General features: G+C 47.2%; 1 protein-coding gene and 1 long non-coding RNA gene across 14 annotated transcripts in view, besides 1 other annotated feature; one reads left to right on the top strand and one right to left on the bottom strand.

Moving 5' to 3' along the window:
- Positions 1-24,597, top strand: part of Foxn3 (forkhead box N3) — a 373,587-nt gene that overhangs the window by 201,542 nt on the left and 147,448 nt on the right. For all 13 annotated transcript variants that reach the window (XM_006516239.4, XM_030246927.1, XM_006516232.4 and 10 more), the window contains one exon: positions 20,592-20,704. In XM_006516239.4, coding sequence (XP_006516302.1) covers positions 20,592-20,704 — 113 coding nt within the window. The remainder of the gene's footprint in view (positions 1-20,591; positions 20,705-24,597) is intronic.
- 3300002A11Rik (RIKEN cDNA 3300002A11 gene) lies at positions 298-21,095 on the bottom strand. Its single transcript, NR_166805.1, has 3 exons — positions 20,901-21,095; positions 629-775; positions 298-497 (listed from the first exon to the last, which is right to left on the bottom strand). It is a non-coding gene; the product is annotated as an RIKEN cDNA 3300002A11 gene (long non-coding RNA).
- Positions 20,855-23,506: an enhancer, noted in NCBI's record as "VISTA enhancer mm12". NCBI's record gives its function as "enhancer in: neural tube[4/6]" and the evidence as "EXISTENCE:transgenic organism evidence [ECO:0001131][PMID:17130149]".

Below are 24,597 nucleotides of genomic sequence, written 5' to 3'. Positions count from 1 at the left end.
GTGAACTTAGCTCCTTTAAATACCAGCTAGGAGGGCCACCTGTGAGTGTGTGGGGGGAGGGTGAGGGGGGTGAGGGGGGGTGAGGCGGGAGGGGGGGTGTTGATCTGTCACACCTCCTCCAGCACTTGCCTTCTAAGAGGCTAGAACTGACCTTTCATCTCAGAATATAGGCCTGGTTCCAGTGGTGGGAGAAGAGCCAAGACCTCGCTCCTGCGCCCTTCTCACCAGTTTATTTTCATTTTCTCTCCCTCCAAAAAGGTAGAGACCTCATGGTATGAAAAAGATATGGGCTCCCTCTCACAGCGATAAGCACAAGAATGCTTCTTTTATTTCAAGGAGAAACAACTTGAGTCTGAGATGTCCCGGTGCAGTGGGGGGAATCCGATGATGTCTGATCACTCAGCAGCAGACAGATTGGTGTGTTTTAAGTGTCAGTCCCAGGATTCCTCCCAGGCTGCTAGGGATGTCCCCAGACATGTCTGGCTCTCAGAAGAGCCCTGTGGGTACACAAGAGGGAGTCTGTAATTGCAGAATTTGGGGTACTCCTCAGCTAAAGTAGCAGACGTCTGGCATCCTCCAGACTGCTGGAGTAGCTGTCTGCAGCTCCCACCCACAACGCCCAGCATACTTGTAGCATCCTGAGACTCAGGCTTCTCCTCAGTGGATGGATAATGTCACGAGAGAGCTGAGACTGTCCCTCCATTTGTGTGAGGGGCCAGTTTTCTGCTTTGACCTGGAACTCTTCCCTATTGTTGGGGAATGAATAATCTTGGTGCTAAACAAAGGAACACAGAAACAAAGAGAAAGTAATTCAGCAGAGTGATTTCTTTTTGCAAAAGGGTGTGGCTAGAACCCAAACTGGTTTAGCAGACACACTCCCTAAAATGACCTATGTTCCTTCTACCCCAATGGTGACTGCATCTTATCTCCTTGGTGAGAGCTCGACTTCATGGTCCAGTGCGATTGGCTAATTTGCACAAAAGGAAGTGAGGTGGTTTCAGGAAATCCAGGGCGCTAGGAAAACAGTGTCTTGCACTATTGTGCCAGTGGGTTAGGGTGACCATGGGAAAGCACCACAGTGTATGTGACTTTTTGTGTGTACACATCTGTTTCTGTGTGTGTACAAACACGTAAAGGCCAGAGGTCAACCTCTGGTCTCTTTTCCTTGGGAGCCATCCACCTTGTTCTTTTTGAAACAAGGTGTCTCATGGCCTGGGGTTTTCCAAGCAGGCTGGTCTGGATAGGCAGAAGGCCCAGTGCAGGGATTGTATGAGTGTGTTCATGTCTCTCCACCACTGGGTCCCGGGAATGGAACTTAGGTCTCTTTCTTGTATGGTGAGTACTTTGTCATCTGAGCTGTCTCCATCTCCACCACCCCCTTTTATTATGACAAACCTTCAGATAACCTAGAAGTTGGGAGAGCAGCTCTTCATCCTTAAGAGTTCAGCGTGGCTCTCAGGAACGCGTTGCTCTCTGTAACCACAGCACTTTATCCTCTCAAGGAAACTTAAAGTAACTCCTCACAGCCTCTCATCCACACCACATTCAGGTTTCTGTACGCATCTAACAAAGTCTTCAGGGACTTTCTGCTGTTTTGTGGCTGTCATGTTCCCCTCTCCCACCCCCAAGGCCAAATGCAAGTATTTCTTATGTTTCAAGTGTTTTCTTATGACACTGTTGAACTTGCCCCTCTGTCCTCTGGAAGTCAAGTCTAAATGACCCCAGGTCCCATCCGTTTCATTAAGCAATTGGCAGTTAATGCCAAGTGATACCTAACCCATCAGATCTCTCTGGGCTGTTCCCAGTTAGAGAAGCTGAGCTTGCTCTAGGCAGCTTCCCACTGGATGGGGACCTGATTTGGAACCTCATAGGCACCCATTGACAGCTTCTGCCGGATTCATTTCCATGGGAGTTACAAGACATGACTGATAATCCTACCACTAGCTGATAGTTCTTAATGGGGAACTGTAAGGACCAATTTTTACAGAAAAAGTTTAGTACAATAATTGCTCCTGATGGTGGGAAATAAATCCCTCTATGTGATTTTCACTATGGACTCATGGAGTTTTCTCCAGGCAGTGTTTTATAATCAATTGCAACCATTATTTTGATGCTCAAATTATTGCAGATTCAGCCCATGAGACCCTTTCAGGCTGCATTTTATGCCCTTTGAACATGTCCCTTCTAGTCGGTAACTACCTCCTCGTGGCTTAAGCTTCTCTTTCGTTTTCTATTTCTAAGCCTTGATTTAAAGGAAAAACAAAAAACAAAAAACAACAAATTAAACCCCCCAAAACCCATTTCATGCAGCTAAAGCTAGCCTTAACTTCTGATTCTGGGATTATAGGTGTGTACCACTATGCCAGGCTTCATGACTTTACATACGTGCTCTTATCCACCAAGCCAACTCTAGCCCCTAAAATTTAATAATAATAATAATAATAATAATAATAATAATAATAATAAATTTGCTCTTTTATTTTTTAATAAATCAACTTTGTTGGGGCATAATTTACATACACATAATTAAATTATACTCAGGGGAGATGTTTTGACTTGGGCTGGAGAGATGGCTTAGTAGGTATAGGGGCTGCCACCAAAGCCTGATAAAGACTTTAACACCCCTCCTCCCCAAAATGTATTTAAACATAAAAGAACAGCAAGGCTGATATGTGCACCCACATACCTTCCCCACTGAGCCCTCTCCTCCGCCCAGCATATTGTTTCTGGGAATGGTGAGCGGGCTGTGGGGACTTAGACTTTAGTACTGTGATTCTTGAGGACTGGTTTCCTGACATACTGTGATATGCTTACCTGGTCACCTCCTGGCAGGTTCTGGGAGTTTTTAAGGAATTATGAATAATGCTTCTTGGAACATTCTTGAGCATGTCTCTTTGAAGACCTATGGCTTTATTCACTGGAGGAAAGCCTTAGGTTAGCAATCTGTTAGGTGGCCCATGTACTAAGCAGAGTGTAACTGTCTGTGAAATTGCCAGACTGGTTTTCAAGCAGTGTATAGTACTCCTTCATTGCTTCCTGTTCTGGCCAGTGCTTACATTGTCGGAAAGTACTCATAGTGTCTTATTCTAATTCGGGTTGTATATCTTTGATTGTTGTCTGTAGTTTGAATGGTCAAGCATTTGTGTGTTGAAGTCAAAACATTCATGTGGTGAAATACCAAAGTTTGATTTCCCTCAGTTCTGCTCCGATGTAAGTCATTTAAATGATCAAAGGCTCCTTTACACACCTGCTGTGTGCTAGACACGGGCACACCTGTTCTGAGTAAAAGAGAAATGGGGGTTGCTAGGGAGATGGTTCGGTGGATAAGAGATGCAGTCACAAAGTCCTATATTCAAGTTCCCAGTACCCATCTTAAGAACTGGTGAATCCTGGAGCCCTGTCCCTCATCAACTGCAGCACTTGGGAGAGCGGGCCCTACACCCTGCCTGGACAGTAGAGGTTGCAGGTACACTGCCCCTGAGGGCGGGAGAGCTGGTGGACTGACCAGCTTAGATACCATTCAGGCCCAGATCCAGGGCTTTGAATTGGCCCTCCTCAACATCTACCCCATTGATGAACTGCTGTAGAGGCCAGTCCTATAGATCTGAAGCTACAGGATCTGCATAATACAAGGCAACAACAGGAGGAGTCCCAGTGAGGTCCCAGTATTGATAGAGTAGCAGAAGCCAGAGGCCTCATACCAGATCAATGAATCATTACAAAGAAGGCAAAAGAGTAGACGGTGGGACACTCCAGTTGCTACGAGGAGATTCTTTGCTTTGTTGGAGGGGAGGATGCAAGGGTGGAGGGTGGGAATGAGGGGTGGGGAGATGAGTGGGATTGGGGGGCATGATGTGAAGTTCACAACAAACTAATAAAAAGTTAAACAACAGTTGGTGGGCGCAGGTGGCCATACCAGTTGCAGTGGTTCCCATATGCCTTGAGTACACTTGGCTCAGTCACAGTGCTAGGGGATCAGTGAGGCTCCCAGTGGTCAAATGGGTCACGGAGGAGGCTTGTTAATATCTATCTAAAGATCTTCTTTCATTCCTGGTGATGTAGCTCAGTTGGTAGAGTGCTTGCCCAGTATATGTGAAGCCCAGAGTTCATGTATTTTTCTTGGTCAAGTAAGCCTGTAACCTCAGGGCTGCAAGGGGAGGGGACCGAAGAATGGCTTGGCCACCAGCATAGCTCCAGTTTCCGGAATAACATCAGCAAGTGATAGAATGGGACACCCGGCATCCTTCTCTGACCCCCATGAAAGCATGGGCTCTCAAACCTACACACACACACACACACACACACACACACACACACACACAGACAACTGGGGAAAATGAAAACAGTTGTCATGAGGCTTATAGATGAGCTAAGAACAGTAGTTAATCAGCCACACATGCTGTGTGTGCCCACAGGGAGGCCTTAAGAGGCTGAGGCTGCCCTGTATAGATTTCATCCTGCTTTCCCAGGAAAGACATTCTACCTACATGCTCCTTCACTCCATACTGGTTGCAAAATACTTAAGTGTGAAAGGCTGTAACTTGAGGGCTTGTACCGACAGGCTTCACCCCTGGGAAGTTAACACCACCCACTGTGGGAACCCAGGGTTCCCAGGAAGCCAGATGAGCCTGCACTTGATCGTTTGGCTTTAGGTAAAATTCCAGAGCCTCGCTCTTCCCAAGCCCTGACCCTCAGAGTCTAAAAAGTAAGCTAGGGGTGAAACATTGCCTCTATAATCCCAGCACTGGGGACGCTGAGGCAGGAGGATTGTTGAGAGTGATGAAAGAATATCTGGCAGGGCTAGAGTGAGTACTCAGTAGTAGAGTGCTAGCTTGGTATGCGTGAGGTCATAGGCACCATCTTTTCTACCGCAAAAGAGACCATAAACATATGCTAAGTCTGTTGGTCCTGTGTCCATTCCCCTCCTGTCCTCCTTTTATGCCCCTTAGGGGGATCGTGCTCCTCCGGCCCCATTAGGCAGCTCATGGTACTTGTCCTGAGCTCCGTACCCTGCTCCACAACCGAACACCTGTGGTCTTCAGGTTTAGGTGGCTGGGTGTTCTAATGAGAGTAGGTGAACTCAGACCCGGTGACTACAATTAGCTCTGTTATGTCTTGGGTAAGATGTCCTGTCAGTGGTTGCCGTAGGATCACAGGCTCTGAGCTGTTGTTCACTCTGCAGTTGGCTCCAAATGCAATTTTTACATGCATTCTGAGCACCTCAGAGCCATAGTAGCGATGGATGACACCCTTAGAAAGGAATCCTGCCGAGTATTTTTAGCAACAACATACTTCTCTAATTCTGTAATCGAGTTCCATGCTCCACAGCTTACTTCACCGATGGCTCTGCACTTCCAAGGTACGCCATGGAGTGAATAATTACAGAGGTATGGATGACCTATTTTTCCCCCTGTCTGTGACTTACATCGCATAGGAATTACTATGCACCTATTGTGGTGTGTAGATTCTAAGGGTAAAATTCTAGGGTAATCAATTCTGGTTTTAGCTTGTCAGTCAGAGTCCTGGCAGGAGACTGATGCCTCCCTGAAGTGGAGTCACTGAGGAGAATATGATAAAGGCCTAGTTCTCAGCTGAGGGTGAGCATATGGGAAGCAGCTTGGGATGGTGGGCTCAGGAGACAGGGAAGGGGGAAACAGGATGTGCAAGGGCATGTTCTTATCCTCTGGGGCTGAAGGGGTTAAAAAAACCAAACCAGCTGAGCTTCTCAGTGGTCAGAAGGGACCAGAACCCTGAGAAGTAGATGCAGCTAACCCATGAGCCCAAGAGGACCCGTCTGGGATAAAGCCCTGCCGCCTGCCTCCGCCCTTCCCCTTCCCCACGGTTCTCTGGTGTTTCCCTTTAGAGGAGCCAGAGATGAAGATAGTGAGGAAGGGATCCCGTGGATAGATTGTCCTAATGTCACCTTGGTGTGGGAAGGGAGCCGGTTGCTCTGCTGGGCAGTTTGAATAAGTCCAGCACATATGCATTGTGAGTGAGTGTGTGTGTGTTGCACGCTCCTTGAGTACCTGGCTCACAAGTGCTAGTGGGATTAGTGAGGCTCCCAGTGGTCAAGTAGGTCATGGAGGAGGCCTGTTAATATTTAAAGATCTTTCTTTCATCCCTGGTAAGGTAGCTTAGTTGATAGAGAGCCTGCCTAGTGGACATGAAGCCCTGGGTTTAATTCCTAGCGCTCTATGGTCTAAACCAGATCTGACAGCACATGCCTATAGTTATGGAGGCTTTAGGAGTTCATCATCCACGTAGATTGAAGTCAATCTCAGCTCTATGACAACCCCAACCCCAGCCCCCATAAAAGAGTCTCAGTCAAAACCTCAGGCTTTTGAGGTAAGTTTCCATGCTTAGAGGAGGGTACAAAAACAAAAGCGACAGACTCTTTCCCAAGGTATCATTCCTATCCTCACTGTTGTATGTGTCCCCCACCCCCACCGCAGGCCATGGAGTCCTTTCCTGAAAGCTGAGAGTGGCACTTATTGTTCTCTCTCTCTCTCTCTCTACCTCCCTACCTTACTTATTCCTTTAAACAGGGTCTTCACTGAACCTGAAACTGGATCAGTGGCCAGCAAGCCCCAGTGATTCTCCTGTCTGTACCCCATATCCCAGAGTTGGGGTTACAGGCCCTTGGCATATGGCAGTGACACCTAGCTATTTTTTTTGTTTTTTCGAGACCTAGCTTTTTAAGGTGTGTGCTGGGGTTCACATTTGCATTCTCTCTGTTAAACCACATCCCTAGCACAGAGACCAGAGATAGACTTTTGGCCTTCCTCACTTCAGGGCTTCCTCGGTTCTTCTCTGTCTTGTTTGCTGAGACAGGAGCTCATTGAGTCTGGAGATTCTGCTCAGCTGGCAGGGACCTTTCCCGTCCCCGCTTCCCCAGCCAGGGAGTGTGTTTGTATGTGGTGCTCTCAAAGTCAACACTTTAGACTGAGTTACCTCCCTACCATGGGGGTTCATCCAGTTGATGTAAGTCTCTGGTTTTGTTGGGCTTTTTTCCGTGTGTGTGTGTGTGTGTGTGTGTGTGTGTGTGTGTGTGTGTGTGTTTTGTTTCTGAGGCAGGGTCTCATGTAGCCCAGTCTAGCCTCAAATTTGATAAGTAGCTAAGAATGTCTTTGAACTCTTGGTCTAGCTTTGGCCTCCCTAGTGCTGGTATTACGGATGTGTGCCACTATCCTTGGTTAGTCTAGATAATTCTCAAAGAATCACATTGGCTATGGCTTTCTCTTTTCTCTCCTCATTTCTATGCACACTGTCTTAATTTTTTTTAGATTTATTTATTATTATACGTAAGTACACTATCTTAAAATGCACCAGAAGAGGGTGTCAGATCTCATTACAGATGGTTGTGAGCCACCATGTGGTTGCTGGGATTTGAACTCAGGACCTTCAGAAGAGCAGTCAGTGCTCTTACCCGCTGAGCCATCTCGCTAACTCAGTAGCACACATTTTAAGAGATACTTTCTTGCCAAGAGAATACAGAAAACTTGCCAAGCGTCAGCGCAGATGTATACAAGTTGTCCCCACTTTCCGTGATGCAGTTCATCTTGGTGTAGCCCCTTATGCAGACAGATGTGAGAACCTTGGGAGCCACATTCTCACAGCTGTAAATACTTGCGGCAAGGCTGGGTTTGTCATATAGCTCACCTGGGGGATGCAGCTTTGAACTCAGCCTCTGCCTCTGCCTCTTGTTCTTCATGATCTGGATCCTTCCTTCCAGGGTTTGGTTTTTATGGCTATCAGTGCTTTTAAACAACCCTCTCAGATGGTGTTCTAGGATCATTTAGGTCTGTGATCACTCTTCAAAACTGGCCATACCAGTGGAGAGGTGATGTGTTTGCAGACGGTCACATGCCATAGTGAGAACTGCAGTGGCATTGGGTTTGGTTTTTGAAGAAATTGTCTCTGTGTGTGTGTGTGTGTGTGTGTGTGTGTGTGTATGTATGTATGTACACACCTCATATCAGAACGAGATTGTGGAACTGTCCATTGCTTACAACGTGATTTAAAATGTGGTGTGCAGTGCGTATGGAGGCAGCTGCCCGACCGTGGTATTTGTCACAGTGTGTTTTGGGGGTGAGGGTGCAGCGACAGGTTTGATGTGGCTTTCATTGGTCCCGCGTGAGTCTGTTAGCTCCTCTGAGTCCTAATTTCTTTCTCCTGACACTCCCCACCAGCCAGACTGGGAGAGTTATGGAGTAACAGGTGTCAGGTGGTTGAGAGCGCCCTGGGCACACGGTTAATGTGAGTGGCATCACTGCTGCTGTCCCTCTGAAGCTCCTGTGCCACCCTCATTGAAAGAGCGTGCGTCTGGGTCGTAAGCAGGGCAGAATCTTACTCCAGGTGACTGGGCCCTATACAGAATACATTAAATATCCCTTGTGTAAAATTACCACAAACCATCTGAAACCTTTCTCCCCAACAGCCTTCCATTGGTCTTTGGGACACCCTGAGTGATTGACAGCTGTCATTCAAAGGGATGAGCCCACAGGACTTAGGTTCTTTGTGTATCAGGTTGCTATGAATTCTCGGGCGAGCTCAGAAAGACTGACGGACAGCTGTGTTGTCCAAGGTGCCCCTCTGGCCGTGTTAGGGTCTTACAGACTGTGCTGTGTGCTTTAGCCTTGGTGAGTCTCCATGTGCCTGGCACCAAAACTCAGCAAATACTGATGATCCAGCAAGACTCACAGAAGCAGCATCCGTGAGAAGGAGGGCATGTGACAGTTATTAATATTATCAACCTCCTCCGATCTAAGATCACCTAAGAAGGCCTGCCTCCTCGAATACCTGTGGAGGAGTATTTAGATGAGGTTGGCCCCTGGTTGAGTTTGTGAGCGATTATTATCTTGATTAGATTAACGAAGTGAGAAAACCCATCCTAAAGGAGCAGGGCCCTGGGAAGAAGCAAAGCTGAACACGAATACCTCTCTCTGCTGCCTTGGCTGTGGGCGTGGCGTGACGGGGCTTAGAGCTACTGTGCCCTGACTTCTGTGGCTGTCATGGAGGGCACCCTTAAACTGTGAGCCGAGCACACCCTCTCTCCTCCAAGTTGCTTCTTTCAGTGTATTTTATCACACACACAGGAAAAGTGACCAATAGTGTGGGGGGGGGGGTAGGAGGGTGTTCGTGGGACGGTTTGCCTTTTAAATTCCCCCAAACAGGCCTCTAGGAGATGACAAATGCCCCAGAGAGGGGAGGCTTTGGAGGCAGCTGGCTATGTGCCACCTTCCATAAGTCACTGTGTTTAGAAGCTCAGGCCTCCACGCTTGGCACCGCATAGCGGGCTGTTCTAGGGCCAGGTGAGCCGCCTTACCATCAGTATGGGACTGTGAGATTCCTCCATCCCCTGCCTCCATCTCTCTTTCTCTGCTGTTCTTCATGTGCCGGCCATAGATAAGGCTCCTGTTCCCCCTTGAAGTTTGGGGCTGGCACTTTGCCTCCCTGATACCCACTTTGGCAGCTCACTCTTTTTCTTGGCTTTGTCCATTTTAACCAAAAACTTAGTAGAATTTAAAGGCCCTGCAACACTTTCCCGTCATTTGGCCCTTCAGCTGTCCGCTACTTGGGTCCTAGGTGGTTTCAGGTCTGTCTGTAGCGTGCTGCCACACAGGTGAGGTCCATCTGCAAACGCTGTTGAAGGCTGTTTGTTCTTCACTGTTCGAATACCTGGGCTGGAACTTAAAGTCACTGGGATGGCAGGTTCTCCTTAAAGCGGGATCAGTACATGCCGAGCGAGGCTGTGAACTGCATCCAGAGCTCAAGTATTCCCGGGAAGGCCTTGGTCTTTGCCAGGAAGGGTGTGTCTGTGGTTACCAAGGGGCTGTGGCCACTCCCTGCAAACTAGCATACAGCCCCATGACTTTGTTTAACTCAGAACTCAAGTCCTGTGATTTTTGACTTTACTTTTAGCAAGTGCCCCTAATGCCACTTCCCTTGCTGTGCCCACCTGTCATTACCACTTAGAGCCTGGCTTGCCCCGTCCTGCAACTTGAAGTTTTAGAAATAAGGTGATCAAGTTATATGTGCCAATTAGATAAGATCACACTGGGACATTTAAAAATAAATGAGTAACTAGGGGTAACCAAAAGATAAAGTGGCCCTGGGAGGGCTGGTTGTAATCCATCCAGGGGTGTCTGTGTTATCCAGGGGTGTCTGTGTATGTCAGACTCGAGCCGGCCGTAATTGCCCTCATAAAATATTATTGCCGTTTCTGAGTCACCCGAAAGCTGGCAGAAGTACAGGAAAGAGTTTAGAGTCAGCCAGAGCCCCGCTCCGCTTCATACAGCTTCTTTATTACGTTCTTTCCTGGGTCTTTATCGTCCAAAATTAACCAAGATTTTTCTGAGTAAATGCTGTGAGTGCTGGATTTTACTCTTGACATCTCTTAGCTTTACATCAGTTCCCTGTTTAGACAACAAAAAGGCAGGAAAAGGGCAATCATGTACAGGACTTAAATTTTGTTTTGAGTTTTATTATTATTATTATTGTGTGTATGTGTGCGCACACGTGTCACAGCATGTGTGAGAACAACTCTTGAAGGTTCATTCTCTCTCCTTGATGTGTGTCTTCCGGGCTTTACACACCAGCCAACAGTTTGGGAATCAGGCACTTGACTCACTGAGACTTCTAACTGCCTCAAACACAGGTCTTTATTCTTCTGCTTGCCTTTGTAATTTGCTTGCAAGTTTGAGGCCAGCAAGACTACATAGCAAGACTATCTTTTCCTTAAAAACAGGACTGTTTAATACTAATAGGTCTTATTACAAAAAGGGGGATGCATGCACATCCCATAGTAGTTACACTTTTATTGCATTTGCATGTTTATTGTGGGTGTGTGTATATATGCATGTGTGTGTCTATGTGCATGTGTGTGATGGTCAGAGGACAGACAATAAGAGGGAGTCAGTCAGTTCTCTCCTATCCTGTGAGACCCAGGAGATGAACTCAGTTTATCAGGTGTGGTAGTACACTTGGAACCATCTTGCCAATCTTTATTATTATTTTTGTTTTACAGTTAATTATTGTTATTGGTGTGTCTATGTGTGCAGATGCGGATGTGGGCTCATAGGTCTGATGTTACCCTGGCACTGATGTTCGAGACTGGTAGAGAAATGGCAGGATGGGATGGGTCCTTGCCCTTTCCGTGTGTTTCTCTCTTTTTTTTTTTTTTTAAAGATTTATTTATTAATTATATGTAAGTACACTGTAGCTGTCTTCAGACACTCCAGAAGAGGGAGTCAGATCTCGTTACGGATGGTTGTGAGCCACCATGTGGTTGCTGGGATTTGAACTCCGGACCTTTGGAAGAACAGTCGGGTGCTCTTACCCACTGAGCCATCTCACCAGCCCCCCCCCCCCCCCCGTGTTTCTCCTAGAGATTAATTTGATTTTAATCAAATTTTGGAATTACTTTGGTTTTACTTTTAAGTGTGTTAATGCAAGGAAATTATTGATCCTTTCTGCATAGATTAACACACACACAGCTCCACTATAAATGAAGAGTTTGCAGTCATCATGTGTGTAAAAGAAATCCTACCCTACTTGTCCCTCCTAGCCACGTCCCTGCAGTGAACACGTATCATAAGTGTCTCTTACAGAGTGAGGGGCCATTGGAGCCACCACAGAGCTCATGGGTTTACATATAGCATAGGTGACACCTTAGGTGATTTCCATCCTAGTCATAGTGTAGCTATTGGCAGGAATAGCAATTTTTCTCTCTTTGCTAACTAGAGGACCCATTGTCTCTGAGTTTGGAATATCCTGCACTGGGGCTATCTGGAACCAGGTATCCACCTTCCCTTGCTGAGGGGCTAGTCTCCCTGCTCCCTACAGCCACATCCTGGCTCTCTGGACAGTGTGTTGAGTGAGAAGTTGTTGTTTTTCTCCTTTATCCCTTCTGCTTTGGGGTAAAAACAAATCTCTCCAAACTATTGGAGAAACAAATTAGACAGATGCTTAACGAATCTCTCCCCCTCCCCCCCCCCCCGTTCTCTCTCTCTCAGCTAATTTCTAAGATAGTTTTCCCAATGGTTTCGAAATGTAAAGGTTTCCCCCAGTGTCTGCAGCCAATAAAATTGTGGAAAGGCCCACAGTGCTCCTGGGTGTCTGTCCTGTGCTTAGTGTTTTATCTTGCTGTCCCTCATGTTTCTCGAGGCCCACGTCTGGACAGTATGGTGGTTTGCTAGAGTGACCTTTCTCTGTTCTTTCCCCACCCTCTTCCCCGGTATTGTGTAACTTCTACTGTTACCAGAGAAGTTAAAGGGACTCATTGCCTCTGGTGAGCTGGGTGTGGTGCCCGGTGCACTGTATTTGCCTTTGCAGCACGTTTTGGACCAGGAAGACTTATCTCTGACATGCAGATGAAGAAATGTAACGAAGAACACAAGTAGTGACGCTCAGCCTCCACTCCAAGTAGCACAGCATCTTAGCAACATGGGCAGGAACCACGCGGGCATATTTCTGTGCTGTTGGGAGCCTCCTTTCTAGAATGTTCTCTAGAGAAGCTCTGGCATCACTCTTAACCTCAGGAGCTACACTCTGTGCCATAGAGAGCGTCAGTACCCTGGTGGCAGGGGCTGTGGGTAGCCAGCAGTGCCCTGGCAGTGTGAGCCGGGTGTGTGTGTGCACATGTGTGTGCACATGCTCTTTGCAGTTCCTGGCGGTGTGAGCTGGTTGTGTGCACATGCTCTGTGCAGTTTTGAGGCTTTGCTCCCTCAGGCCTCATCGTTTCCCAGCCTGATGGTCCTGTGGCCTCTGTTGGCCGTTATAGGTATTCCCATATAGTTTATTGCCTGCCTTCTTCTAGAGGTCCTGCTCTGGGAAAATGGATTCACCTTGCCCAGCATCGCTTGCCCCGTTGTTTTCTACAAATGATGTTAAGTGGCCTGCTTCCAGCAGAGCCCAAGAAACATGCTTTGTTTAGGCCGAGGAAGCATGATGGACTGGCTCTGAGGATACCGCCCCCACCCAGCTTCCTGGCAGTTTGAACCCGAGTGTAGACTGAGCTCCTCCAGTATATGAGGGAGCCAGAAGTCTGGAAGAGGCAGAGAGCACCAGGCCCAGTGTGTGGGAAGCTGTGTTGTAGCCTGGTGGGCTCCTGGTTGTAGCTAGTCACCTGGGTGAAAGGGACTGGACTGATCTACAAGACTAGACCTCCCTGAACCTGGGCAAAGTTTGTACATGTTGTGAGCCGTGGCAATGTGATAAAAATGCCAGCTGAGGCCCCTCTAGAAAGTGTTACTTGATGACAGGTGAGTGAACTTTATGGTCTCCAGCTTCTATGTGAGAACACCTCCCTACAGAGAGCACAGAGGCCCAGAGCCTCCCACCTCCAGCCCACACTCAGCTCTGCAGCCCTTCCCAAACCTCTGCTCTCTACTTTATCCTCTGAGCCAGGCTGCTCCCTACCCTGTCCAGGAGGGGCTGTAGGCCTGCTCTTCAGAGCAGAGTCCTCTGATAGGAAGCCCAGAACTCCCACAGGGTCACCAGCCCCCTATGAGGTACATAAAGACAGAACTCCGCCTCTTTCCTGGACTATCCTGACTGGTTCTCTAAAGCTTTTGTTCCACTCTGATCCATTCATTTTTCTCTTCCATCTGCATGCAAACTGTTTTCTTTAGGCTGATGGAAAAATAACCTCTAGCAAACAGTTATGTGTGATTACATTTTATTTCTCATATATATGTGGATGTATGCTGTGTATGTGTGGATGCATGTTTGCATATATATGACCATATGTGTGTAGGGTATGTGTGCATGCGGGGGCCCGGCATTGGTGTCGGGACTCATTTATGGTTGCTTTTTACACTTTATTAGTTGAGGCAAGGTCTCAGTTAAACCCAGTGCTCACCACTATGACTGTTGTCCCTAAGAGGCTTGCCCAGGGATCCTTTGTCTCTGCCTTCTGAGACCGGAGTTACTGACAAACCCTCATGCTCACTGGACGTTTGTGGATCCAGGGAATCCAAACCCCACCCTCATAACCAACCAGTTAGCCAGCTCCCCAGCTCAGTGAGAAAGAGACAGACAGACAGACAGACACACACACACACACACAGGAGACAGAGCCACATGAAGATGTGTGCATTTCAATGTGGTTTACATTAATTCACAGTCACAAGTAGCTGCTCCTGGGCAGTGGCTGCGCTTTGGAGCACAGTGCTGACGAAGATGGCCATTTAGCTTTTCATTAGCTCCCTAGTAACAGAAGCAGATAGTTGTTGTGCCGTTGCTAAGTGCCAAGCCCAGTGTTGTCTCGTTTCATCCTCACTACAGGCCCAAGAAGCAGAGGTTGTTACAGCACTCCCATTTATAGACCAGGAAATTGGAGCTCAGAGCAGTTAACTATCTTGCCCAGGGTCACACAGCTGAGAAGTTGAAGTAAAACTTGGACTCCAGTCTTTAGGACTCCAGTTTCCATGCCAACCAAGCTTAAGGGTTGCCCTTTGAAACACTATTGAGTAATGCATTTTATGGCCCAGAAAAATCAGAGTCAGTGATGGCCCAACATGTAATACACAAAATTCAGGCCCTGTGGGGACTTGGTCTAAAAGTGTCCTAAATTGTAGTATGCAAGAACCCAGCGCAGTGAGGCACAGCCCCACTAATGATTTATTGCTGATTACTGATGAACATGACTTTTAGTGTGTGTCTGTACGTCTCCCCCGTCTCTCCTCCCTACAGGTGCTCCCTATAGGTGCTCCCACCTGACTTAGATCCCCATTGATGCCCTCTCCCTGAGTCCTGAAGGACCAGCCCAAATCTCTTATGAGAAGCTCCCTTACCTGGGCCCTTCTCTTCCTGGAGCCATAGAGCTTTTGAGTTGAACCTGAACAGAGGTTCGGGGCTCTAGGGCAGAGGGAGAGGGAGCCAGCTGTGCACAGTGGCTTTGCATGCGCAGCTTCCTTGAAGTGCAGCCACATTGGCTGGTTACATCTTTGCTTGCTTTTGTGTTGTCCTGGTTGCCAGGGTGGAGCTGTGTTGTCAACAACAGAGGCCATGGACTTCAGAGGTGAAAAGATTCCCTCTGGCCCTTTAAGAAAAAGTTTACCAAACCTGACTCCAGCCGGGCCAGTTGACAGTAGAAAGTGTCAAGAGCTGGACCTCTTCAGAGTGGGCTACAGGATCAGTGAGGGACAATAGAGGACAGATAGACGGATCTTGGTCTCTTGGTGTCCTGCCTTCACCTCCTGGTGCTGGGATCACAGGTCTTTGCACAGATCTCCGCACCTGGCTTTATTTAGTGCTGGGGATCGAACCCAGAGCTTTAGGAATCCATAGACTGACTGAGAGTCCCCAGTAAATTCTTACGAATACCATAACCAATACATTTGATAGATGGGGTCAAAGGTTAGGAATCCAACAGCATGCTGGATTGTCCTCTTCTCTAGCCTTTCTTCTACCTGGCTAAGTACACAAAACCACTGTTTTCCTTTGCCTGGCACTTTGAATCATTCTCATATCCAGTTAGTTTTCTAAAATATATTCTGAAGTATCGTGTACTCCCCCTCCCCCTCATCGTTCCTCCTCTCCCTTCTCCTCCTTCCTCTGGCCTTACACAACTCAGTGCCTGTGGTCATTAGACCTGCATACTGAGTCTGACCCAGACCCCTCTGGGCAAGCCCTGTGGCCACTCCCAGTGCCTGTGTCCCCCATACAGCAGCGCCTCCTTGTCCTTGTTCTTCCCGGCTGGTCGCTTAGCCTCACACCTTTTGTCTTGTTCCTCTCTGGAACATAAGGTGCGTGAAGGCAGCCACCTTTCTGTGTGGGTGTGGCTTTTATTCATTAATATCTCCTCCATGGTGACTGGCAATGAGGTAAATAAGAAGGGGGCGGGGAGAGGAAAGAAGGAACAGACAAATGAAGGTTGGTCAAGGTCGTCAGTGAGATTGGGTAATGTTGGAAATATCTCCAGAAGTGGCATATGAGAACCATCAAAAAAGTATTCCAAGGTCACCGAGAGAACACACCCAGTTCTCTCTCCTTTTTAAAACAGGACAGGCTCCTGATGGCCAAATCCCCCAAGTTCAGCCCATGAGCCCCACATTAAGTATGTCTCTTTTTACTGTCAGGAGAGACCTTTACCATGGAAAGGGGCGAGAAGGACGAAAAGTTCCCAGCCATTGTCTTAGACCGATGTTTGCCGAACACTGTTGGCTGACCTCCAGCTAGGCATACCCACTACCTTTTAACCAGAACACAAATACACGTTACATGGGTGTACACACAAACATCTCATTGCATTTTTCTACTATATTTTCTACAGATGTTTTCTGCCCTTTAATGTTTGATTTTATGCAGTCCTATAAGACAATCCTAGTTATGACCCATTACGTGGTTTCATGACCTGTTAAGGCAGAAGTGCCATAGAGCTTGAAAACAATAAGTTTTCAACCATGGAGCTCTAGTGCTGGGGAGCCCAGCAGGGAAGAGCCCAGGACCTGAGGTCAGATGCCAGCACACACATAAGAGACAGGTTGTGCCTGTGCCCACAGTAAGCCTGGCTCTGGGAGAGTGGAGCAGGGAGGATCCCTGGGGCTTGCTGACCATTGCCAGCCATGGTATTCTGCTTTAGGGTAAGGCAGAGTGCTGGAGCAGGACAGCTGGCATCCTCGTCCCTTCCTGTCCTTTCCCCACAGTGCAAACAGCTTGCTTGGTACATGCACAGACATGTGCACGTGTGCACGTACACACACACACACACACACACACACACACACACACACACTGTGCCTTTCCTAAGGAATTCTCTATCTACCAAAGGAATTTGATTTGTTACGTTTAACTGCTAAGTGCATTTTACAGGGCTGTAGGCCATGGGGTTTTCAGGGCTGTGGGCCACAGGGTGATAATGAGGCTGTAGAAAGGCTCCCTCCATCCAGACCTCTCTAGGAGTCTGGAAGAGAACACACCTTTTCCTGGTAAATTTCATTTAATGTTCCCCCCCTTAAACTTACTTACTTTCTTCCTTCCTTCCTTCCTTCCTTCCTTCCTTCCTTTCTTTCTTTCTTTCTTTCTTTCTTTCTTTCTTTCTTTTTCTCTCTTCTATGGTGACTTTTGTTTTTATTATCAGTGGAGTTAGTGGCTCCTCAGGTAGTTTTTAACTAAAAAGATACAAAAACTTGGCTTGACTTTCAATATCTTCTCACTAATTTTTCCACTCTTGTCTTACATTGGTTTTCCCTGTGGAGTATGATGTATGTGTGTGTTAGTGCATATACAATCACATAATACATGCACATACATGTGTATATATCTCAAAAATGCACCCTTCAGTGAAGGGTTTTATTGTTTTGAGTTCCTTAACATTTAATGGTCCGTGACCTTCACAGTTATTTCCATTAAAAAGGTTTGCCTTCTCTTTTTTTCGGAGGAGATGCAGAGATTTCCATAACTGCTCTGACCCTCAGAGTTATTACACAACTATAATCAAATTAAACCGTTCTGCAGGAGGCGTTCCATGCCGTGTTTCCTGACCCTCGAAACTTGAGCCCTCTGGTCGCTATGCATTTCCATTTCAGAAGTTTTTAGCTAAACCATCTGAATCGCCACATGAAACCAAAGAGAAGGCTTGACAATGGGTGTGTTTCCAGCCTCTTCCTACTGCCCCAAACCCCAAGGTCTCTCTGCTTAGTGCTTTCCCCACAGGTGCACACCCAAGAAACATTGCATTTGGCTTTTCTTTGGAATGCCTGCACTTCTTAGAGTAGGCTAACACTAAAACACAGTGTATCGTCAGCACCTGTCTGGTGAGAAAAACAATAGAAACTCCCCCCAGACAAAGAACCAGCAACCCCAGACCTCTGTGGGGTCAGGGCACAATACGTTTCTCTGGATCCAAAGTGTGAGGTTGATAATGACCTTGTGCTCATTAACACAAAGCCACACGTTCTGACCAAACTCAGAAACATAGGTTCAACGATCATGATAGCAAGACCTAGGCAACAGGAAAATGCTAGGAGCTGGGTGGTTGTCAGTGGTGTGTTATGAAACCCTAACATGGTGGCCATGCCCGAGTAAAGAAGTTACTATGGCCAGAACTGGTGTGTAGGGTGCACGGGAGGGTGCACGGGAAGCGGAGAGAGACACCGGGGAAGGGGGGGGGGGCAGGGTTAGACTAGAATACCAAAAGATCTCACCAACCTATCCAGCACGTGAGCAGTGGCCATGTTAAACCCTTCAGTGTGCAAGAACCCCTCTCCTGCCTCTGCTGGAGTCAAAACTCCATCAGATGTGAGGTTATGGAGCACGTCTAGGCAGGTATGTCCTCTTTCTTAAGATCTCTTCAGTGATACATGCGGGCATGGCCACCATGTTAGGGTTTCATAACACACCATCCCTGGGCCATTTGCCTGTCTCTCACCAGTGAGGGAGCCATGACTTTCTCCGGCACCATGGATGGCTCCAGACTTCCCATTCTGGTTCTCCACCCTTCCACTCAGCAGCTGGATCTCTTACTGGGGAACTATTGTGCACAGTCAGGGCTTTATTCTATCCACTCTAAATAACATTACAGCATTATAAACAGGATACTTGAGTTGGGGTTGGGAGGAGCGCATTCTTGGCTTACAGTTGCTCACCCAGGAAGGCTGGTTGGGCCCTGATTGCTTTGTTGGGGGGGGGGGGTTCCAGGTGGGTGAAAGATGAAACCTGCCCTGCCTTGACAGCTATCTTTGTTTTGTTTTGTTTTGTTTTGTTTTGTTTTGTTTTGTTTTTGAGACAGGGTTTCTCTGTGTAGCCCTGGCTGTCCCCGGAACTCACTCTGTAGACCAGGCTGGCCTCAAACTCAGAAATCCACCTGCCTCCTTGACAGCCATGTTGATGAAAACAAAGGCCCCTAGTTAGGCGCCTGCTGCTGGGGCCATCTCCTGGCAGAAGTGTTTCTATTGCATCTTGGCTATGGTCTTCCCTGCAGCTTAGGACATGCTGTGCACTGGTCTCCTGGCTCAGGGCTCAACTGAGAGCCTTGGATGAAGAAGGTCAGGCCAGCCCTCCCACCTGCAGCTTGGTGGGTGCTTTGATGGCTTCTTTTACTTCAGTGTGGTAACTCACTGTCTTCCCGGCTCTGCCCACACCTTACCTTTTTAAAGTACACCATGCATCATACTCCACAGGAAGAGATAGAGGGTGTAGAACCTGCTTTACTTGGAAAGTCTGGTCAAACCCTGCAAACTATGCCAGACTTAAAAACATGTACAGGAAAGGAAATAAATGACTTTGAGATCTTTGACTGCCCAGATCATTAAACCCTACAGATATATCTTCAGCATAGATGCTCTGGGACCAGGGACCAGGTGACCGGCATGGTTCTGGGTATGGCCTTTGACCATGAATGACTTTGTAGGACTGCCCTGACCCCAGAACACTGGGAATGGTTCATTCTAGGTGTCCTGCTGCTGTTACACAGGCTTGAGAACTATTTACGAGTGCTGTGAACACACAAGGCTTGTAAGAACACTACTTGGTGACGTGATAACTGAAATGCAGACTAGGAAAATTCTTCAAAGATTTTTTTTTTTTGGAATGGCTTAGATTTAGTGGTCCTTCCATGTGATCTCCTTGTAATTTGCTGCCTCTCTGTGTTAGTTTAAAGGTTTTCATGTTTGCTTTTCTCAATGTTGGAAGACACCACCAGGCTTTGTAGAGGAGAGTGAGGGAAATTACAAAGGAAGCATGGGTGGGGTGGGACTAGGTCATTTAGCTTCTTTTCGTTCCAAATCCGTAAATATTTACTGTTGACCTTCTCAAATGGTTTGGGTACACTGACCCAGTTGAAAGCAGGGCAGGCGAGAGCAGCTGTTCCCCACCCCCACCCACTGTTAAAGCTGATCTCAGACCAATTGCCTCCAGCCAGCCCAAAAGTGGCCTTCAGGGAAAGCTGCCCCCTTCCCCCCAGGGAACAGTTTTAGCCAATTTACACTTTTAAAGTGTGACCTCTTCTAAAGATTCCTAGAGACAAGAGCAGATTGCTGTGAACTGAAGGACACCCCCCCCCCATAAAAATAAAAAATACTTTGAATTCTGGCTTAGGTTTGCTATTGTTGCCAGGTCTTTTGTTTCTGAGGGGAAGGTAATTATAAATTCCATTCCAAGCATAAATGTTCTTTTGTGAGCAAGGGGGACGGGATACCAAAAACAATGAGTGGATTACGTTTCCATTTTTGTAAGATCGTGCCAAGATAATGTGGTTTAAAACAGCTGGGGTTTTTAGAGCAGAGATGGAGCTTCGAAAGGTCTTCTCAGCGCCCATGAACGTCAGCCAAGTTAGAGACTTCTGGACGAGTCTGAATATTCCTCCAGATTCATACTGAGAAATAAGGGATTTTGGGTTGGGGGTAGTTCAGATTTGACAGTCATGTTATTGCATCAACATAATCTGGTAGCTACATGTTCATCTGACCTCATCTACTCGGGGCAAAGAGGAGCAGAGAGCATTTAATGGTGTCCTGTTGTCAGCCTGAGAAATCATTAGCAAATGAACAGGAAACTTTGGAGAATAACTACAATATAGCCCTGTATTTGCCTACCACAAAATTCTCTGTACTGTATTAATATGTTTTCATTTTAATTTTTCTTTGCAGAGTATTGGGAAAGGGTCATTGTGGTGCATCGACCCAGAGTATAGACAAAATCTAATTCAGGCTCTGAAAAAGACACCTTACCACCCACCTCCTACTCCTCAGGCTTATCAAAGGTAAGTGACTCGCACTATCGGGGGTTTTTGTTTTCTTAAAGTCTCCTGGAATTTTGTTATTTTAGCAGAGACAGTCTCTAAAACTAATTTAGTAGGCCGTATGAATGTTTTAAAAATAACTACAGACTAATGGGAAAAAGAATTAAGTCTGATGAGGAGGCACATCCATTGGCTATGCATTTCCTGGGAAGCTTACCGCTTCTGTAGCTCCGACTGAGCGGGTGTGGCTCCGGAAGGGCTCCTGGTAGGTAAATAGCGTCTTCCTGGGTAGAATCGGTTACAGAGGAAAGTGGACAGCTTTTCTATCTCTGCGGGTCACGCTTTGTTGGAATAAGAGCGGTGAGGCACACAGGTGATTCCACCTTCCCATGGCCTGCCTCTAGAGATGTGGAAAGAAGGCAGGCTCGGTTGTTGTCATCCGGTTTCCATGTCGACAGGCTCCTGAGTGATGGGTTTGTTGTGGTTACTAAGTGTTTGTCTTGAGAACCATGGCCACTTTCCCTCCTCACGTGTCTGGCTGTCATGAGACTGAGGTCATGAGTGCATTTTTACAAATATACAATGGGAGGGGTGTTAGGTAGATTGTCACAGTTTAAAAAGCATGTCAGTGCTAAGTTAGAAGAAAGGGCCTTACAGAACAAAGAGCCGGATTTCAACCTGTGGATGGAGTCTTAGCTCTTCACGGTGCTTGTCATCAGGCCCACTAAGAAAGTTTGAAAATTACTTTATTTAAGTGTACAGCTGTTTCACTTTCATTTATGTCTGTGTAGCATTTGAATGCTTGGTGACTGTGGAGGCCAGAAGAGGGCATTGCATCCCCTGGAACTGGAATTACAGGCGATTTGAGCCACTGTGTCAGTGCTAGGAATTGAACCTGGATCCTCTGGAGGAGCAGCCGGTGCTCTTAGATCACTAAACCATCTTTCCAGTCCCCTACCAAGAAGTTCTAGAAGGCATGTAGCAGCATTTCCTTTGTTAACTGGTTAAGAGAAACTGCCAGTGGAGTAGACATTTATGTTAATTGGGAATGGCCCGGTGTCAGAAGGCTGGGGAATTTTACAGTCCACTTGCAGATTTTTCTGTTCTGATGTTTATTCTGCAGGAGGGCACACAGAGTGAGCCTTCCAACGTGGCATTAATGAAGTTCTTGTGCGTTCCATCACAGACCCTAGACAATCAGTCTCCGGCAAGAGACGGGAGAAGCAGCTGGGCTCTATGAGAAGACTGCTGTATGTCTGCCTTTGCTAGGCGATTAGCGTGATGGTAGCCATAGTAACTGGAGTGTCTCCATAGTAACGCGTAGCTGAGACAGGTGCACTTGCATCACAAGGCTGTTTGTTGCCTGGCAAAAGGACAGGCCATTAGTACTTAGACATAAGCTGTTGCCTTAGAAACAAATAACCCTACATAGCAACTACAGTTGGTTCGCAAGGGTATTTTTGGGGGGCTGGGGGAAGGAAGGTTGTAGCTGCTTTTGTCTGTGTTCATAAAAATCAGTGGAAGCATACTTTATTTGAAATGACAACTCGAGGTCATATAGCTGTAGGAGGAAGAGATGGGATTTTCCAGAGCAGCCTAGCCTACATTGTAGGAATGTCCAGAAGGGGAGAGCCATATGCCTGCCTCTCTTCTTGTGATGGTAGCCATTCCTGAAATAGAAGCTGGGATTGGGGTTAGAGAGTTGCTTTTTTATGGGGTTGGTGGGGAGCCTGGCACTAATTATTGCAATACTGTCGATATTCAGTTTCCAAGCCCACCCCACTAGTTTCTCTAGTTTCTCCCTTAGAAGTATGTCACACCCGTTTGCTTCTAGCAAGTTAAAAATGTAAGTGTTATTCACTGGGTCGTGTCATTGGTTCATTTAGGCCAGTGCCTTGTTGCCAAATGTGACCCCCAGGGAAACACTGCAATTATTTAATAATTTGAAGGATTATAATAGAACTCTGGGGGTAGCAAGTAGAATACACACAGGCCAGAGGTATTGTGAGCTGGCTGTAACCTAATGACTTCTCTAGAGTCTTAGCACGGGCATGAAAATGCAGATGAACTAGGGCTTTTACAGTAAATGATTTCCAGATGACCACTTCAGATCCAGTTCTGTCCCTTGCAGTTAACCAGCTCCTTCCATATCAAGGTGCTTAGATGTCAAGTCCATCAGATCACTAGTGAGGCGATTCCAGCCCACATCTTCATGATTTGAATCCAGAGAGCACGGTGCTCTCTCCATGCCTTGGAAAGGGTTTGCTTGAGAAGCCAGCCTATGGTGTGAGAGCTCACACCGAAACTGGTGAAGAATTTCTCTGTACCAGGCCACTTGGTGATGTAATTCCAGGAGGCCGGAAGTGGAACAGCCAGCCATAAACAGATACCAAAATGCTGAGTTAACCTGATCTGGCCAGGTCTACTGTGACTCAAGGGGTCCTTGTCAGCCCCATGTGGAGCCACTGTGAAGGGCACCTGGGTAGTGTTTGGCTTCCACAGAGCTGGTGTTTGGCATGTGAGAGAAGACAGTGATTATACAAGAAGGGCAGCTAATGCTGTCCCTTGCAGGTGTGCTTGGCAGCAGCCCTGGCCTAAGCTGCAGGTGGCTGGAAGCTCTGTGAGGAAATCCAGGAGTCTGAAAACACTGCCCCAAACCTTGTTCCCATCCAAACAGAATGCTAAACATTGCAGTCTGTTGGCTTGCGCCTGTTTTCCAAGATTTTGTTAGAATGTTCCCCTACACCTGTTTTCTCTCTCTTTTTTTTGTCCTAAATACTGTTTTTAACTAAAATTCGAAGAGCCAGGTGAGTTAGCCATTGTATTAATTTACATAGGCCACCCTGACAAAGTGCCACAGCTGAGTGAGTCAGACAGCATCAGGAATTGCCTCTCACCCCATGAGCCCAAGGTGTTAGCAGGGTTGGTTTCTTCTGGGAGCTGTGGGAGAGGATCTGGCCCAGCCTCTCCCCCGTTCTAGTGGCTTGCTGGTTATCTGTGATATTCCTTGGCTTATATTTCACAGGACTGTCTCTACCTCCGTCTTAGGAGGAGGCTAAGCCTACCTGACTAAAAACTCTCCTTATTCCAGGGTGACTTTAACTTCTCCAATGACACACACTTGAAATACAGTCACATTGTGACATACTAGGGACCTAGGACTTCGGGGGGGGGGGATTTTAGGAAGTTGTAATTCAACCCTTAGCATTCTGGGGAAGCAGAAAGTCCAGGTGTGTTGACCATGCGGAATGGTAGAGGAGTTTCAGGACACCGGAGTCAACCTGAAATTGCCCCAATGAGCTAAGGGATGTCACTGCATTATAAACAACATACAAACCGAGTGTCTGTGAGCAGGAGCTGATGGAGACAGTTGAGGTCCATTTCTCATACACACAATCCCACATAAGTGGTGGAAACAGTTCTTCCCTAAGAACTTCTTGGAAAGAGTGGACTGTCGAGGAGGGGTCCTAAAGGATCGTCTTAGTCAGGGTCTCTATTGCTGTGAGGAAACACTGTGACCAAAAAGTAAGTCGGGGAGGAAAAGGTTTATTCAGCTTACACTTCCCAATTATAGAAGGAAATCAGGACAGGAACTCAAAGAGGGCAGGAACACGGAGGCAGGAGCGGATGCAGAGAACATGGAGGGGTGCTGCTTTTACTAGCTTGCTCATGGTGGCTAGCTCAGCCTGCTTTCTTATAAAACCCTGAACCAGCAGCCCAGAGATGGCACCACCCACAATGGGCTGGGCCCTCCTTCACTGATCACTAATTGAGAAAATGACTTACAGCTCTTCTTGGAGACATTTCCTTAACTGAGGATCCTGTCTCTCTGATGACTTTATATGTCAAGTTGACACGAAAAAACCAGGCTGTCCAATGATGTTTATTGTGAGCAAACTTGACAAATACTAGTT

The sequence above is a fragment of the Mus musculus genome, chromosome 12 (genome assembly GCF_000001635.26).
Source record: "Mus musculus strain C57BL/6J chromosome 12, GRCm38.p6 C57BL/6J".
Lineage (NCBI taxonomy): Eukaryota > Metazoa > Chordata > Mammalia > Rodentia > Muridae > Mus > Mus musculus.
Note: the sequence above shows the minus strand (reverse complement) of the source record. Positions and strands in the feature narration are given on the sequence as shown.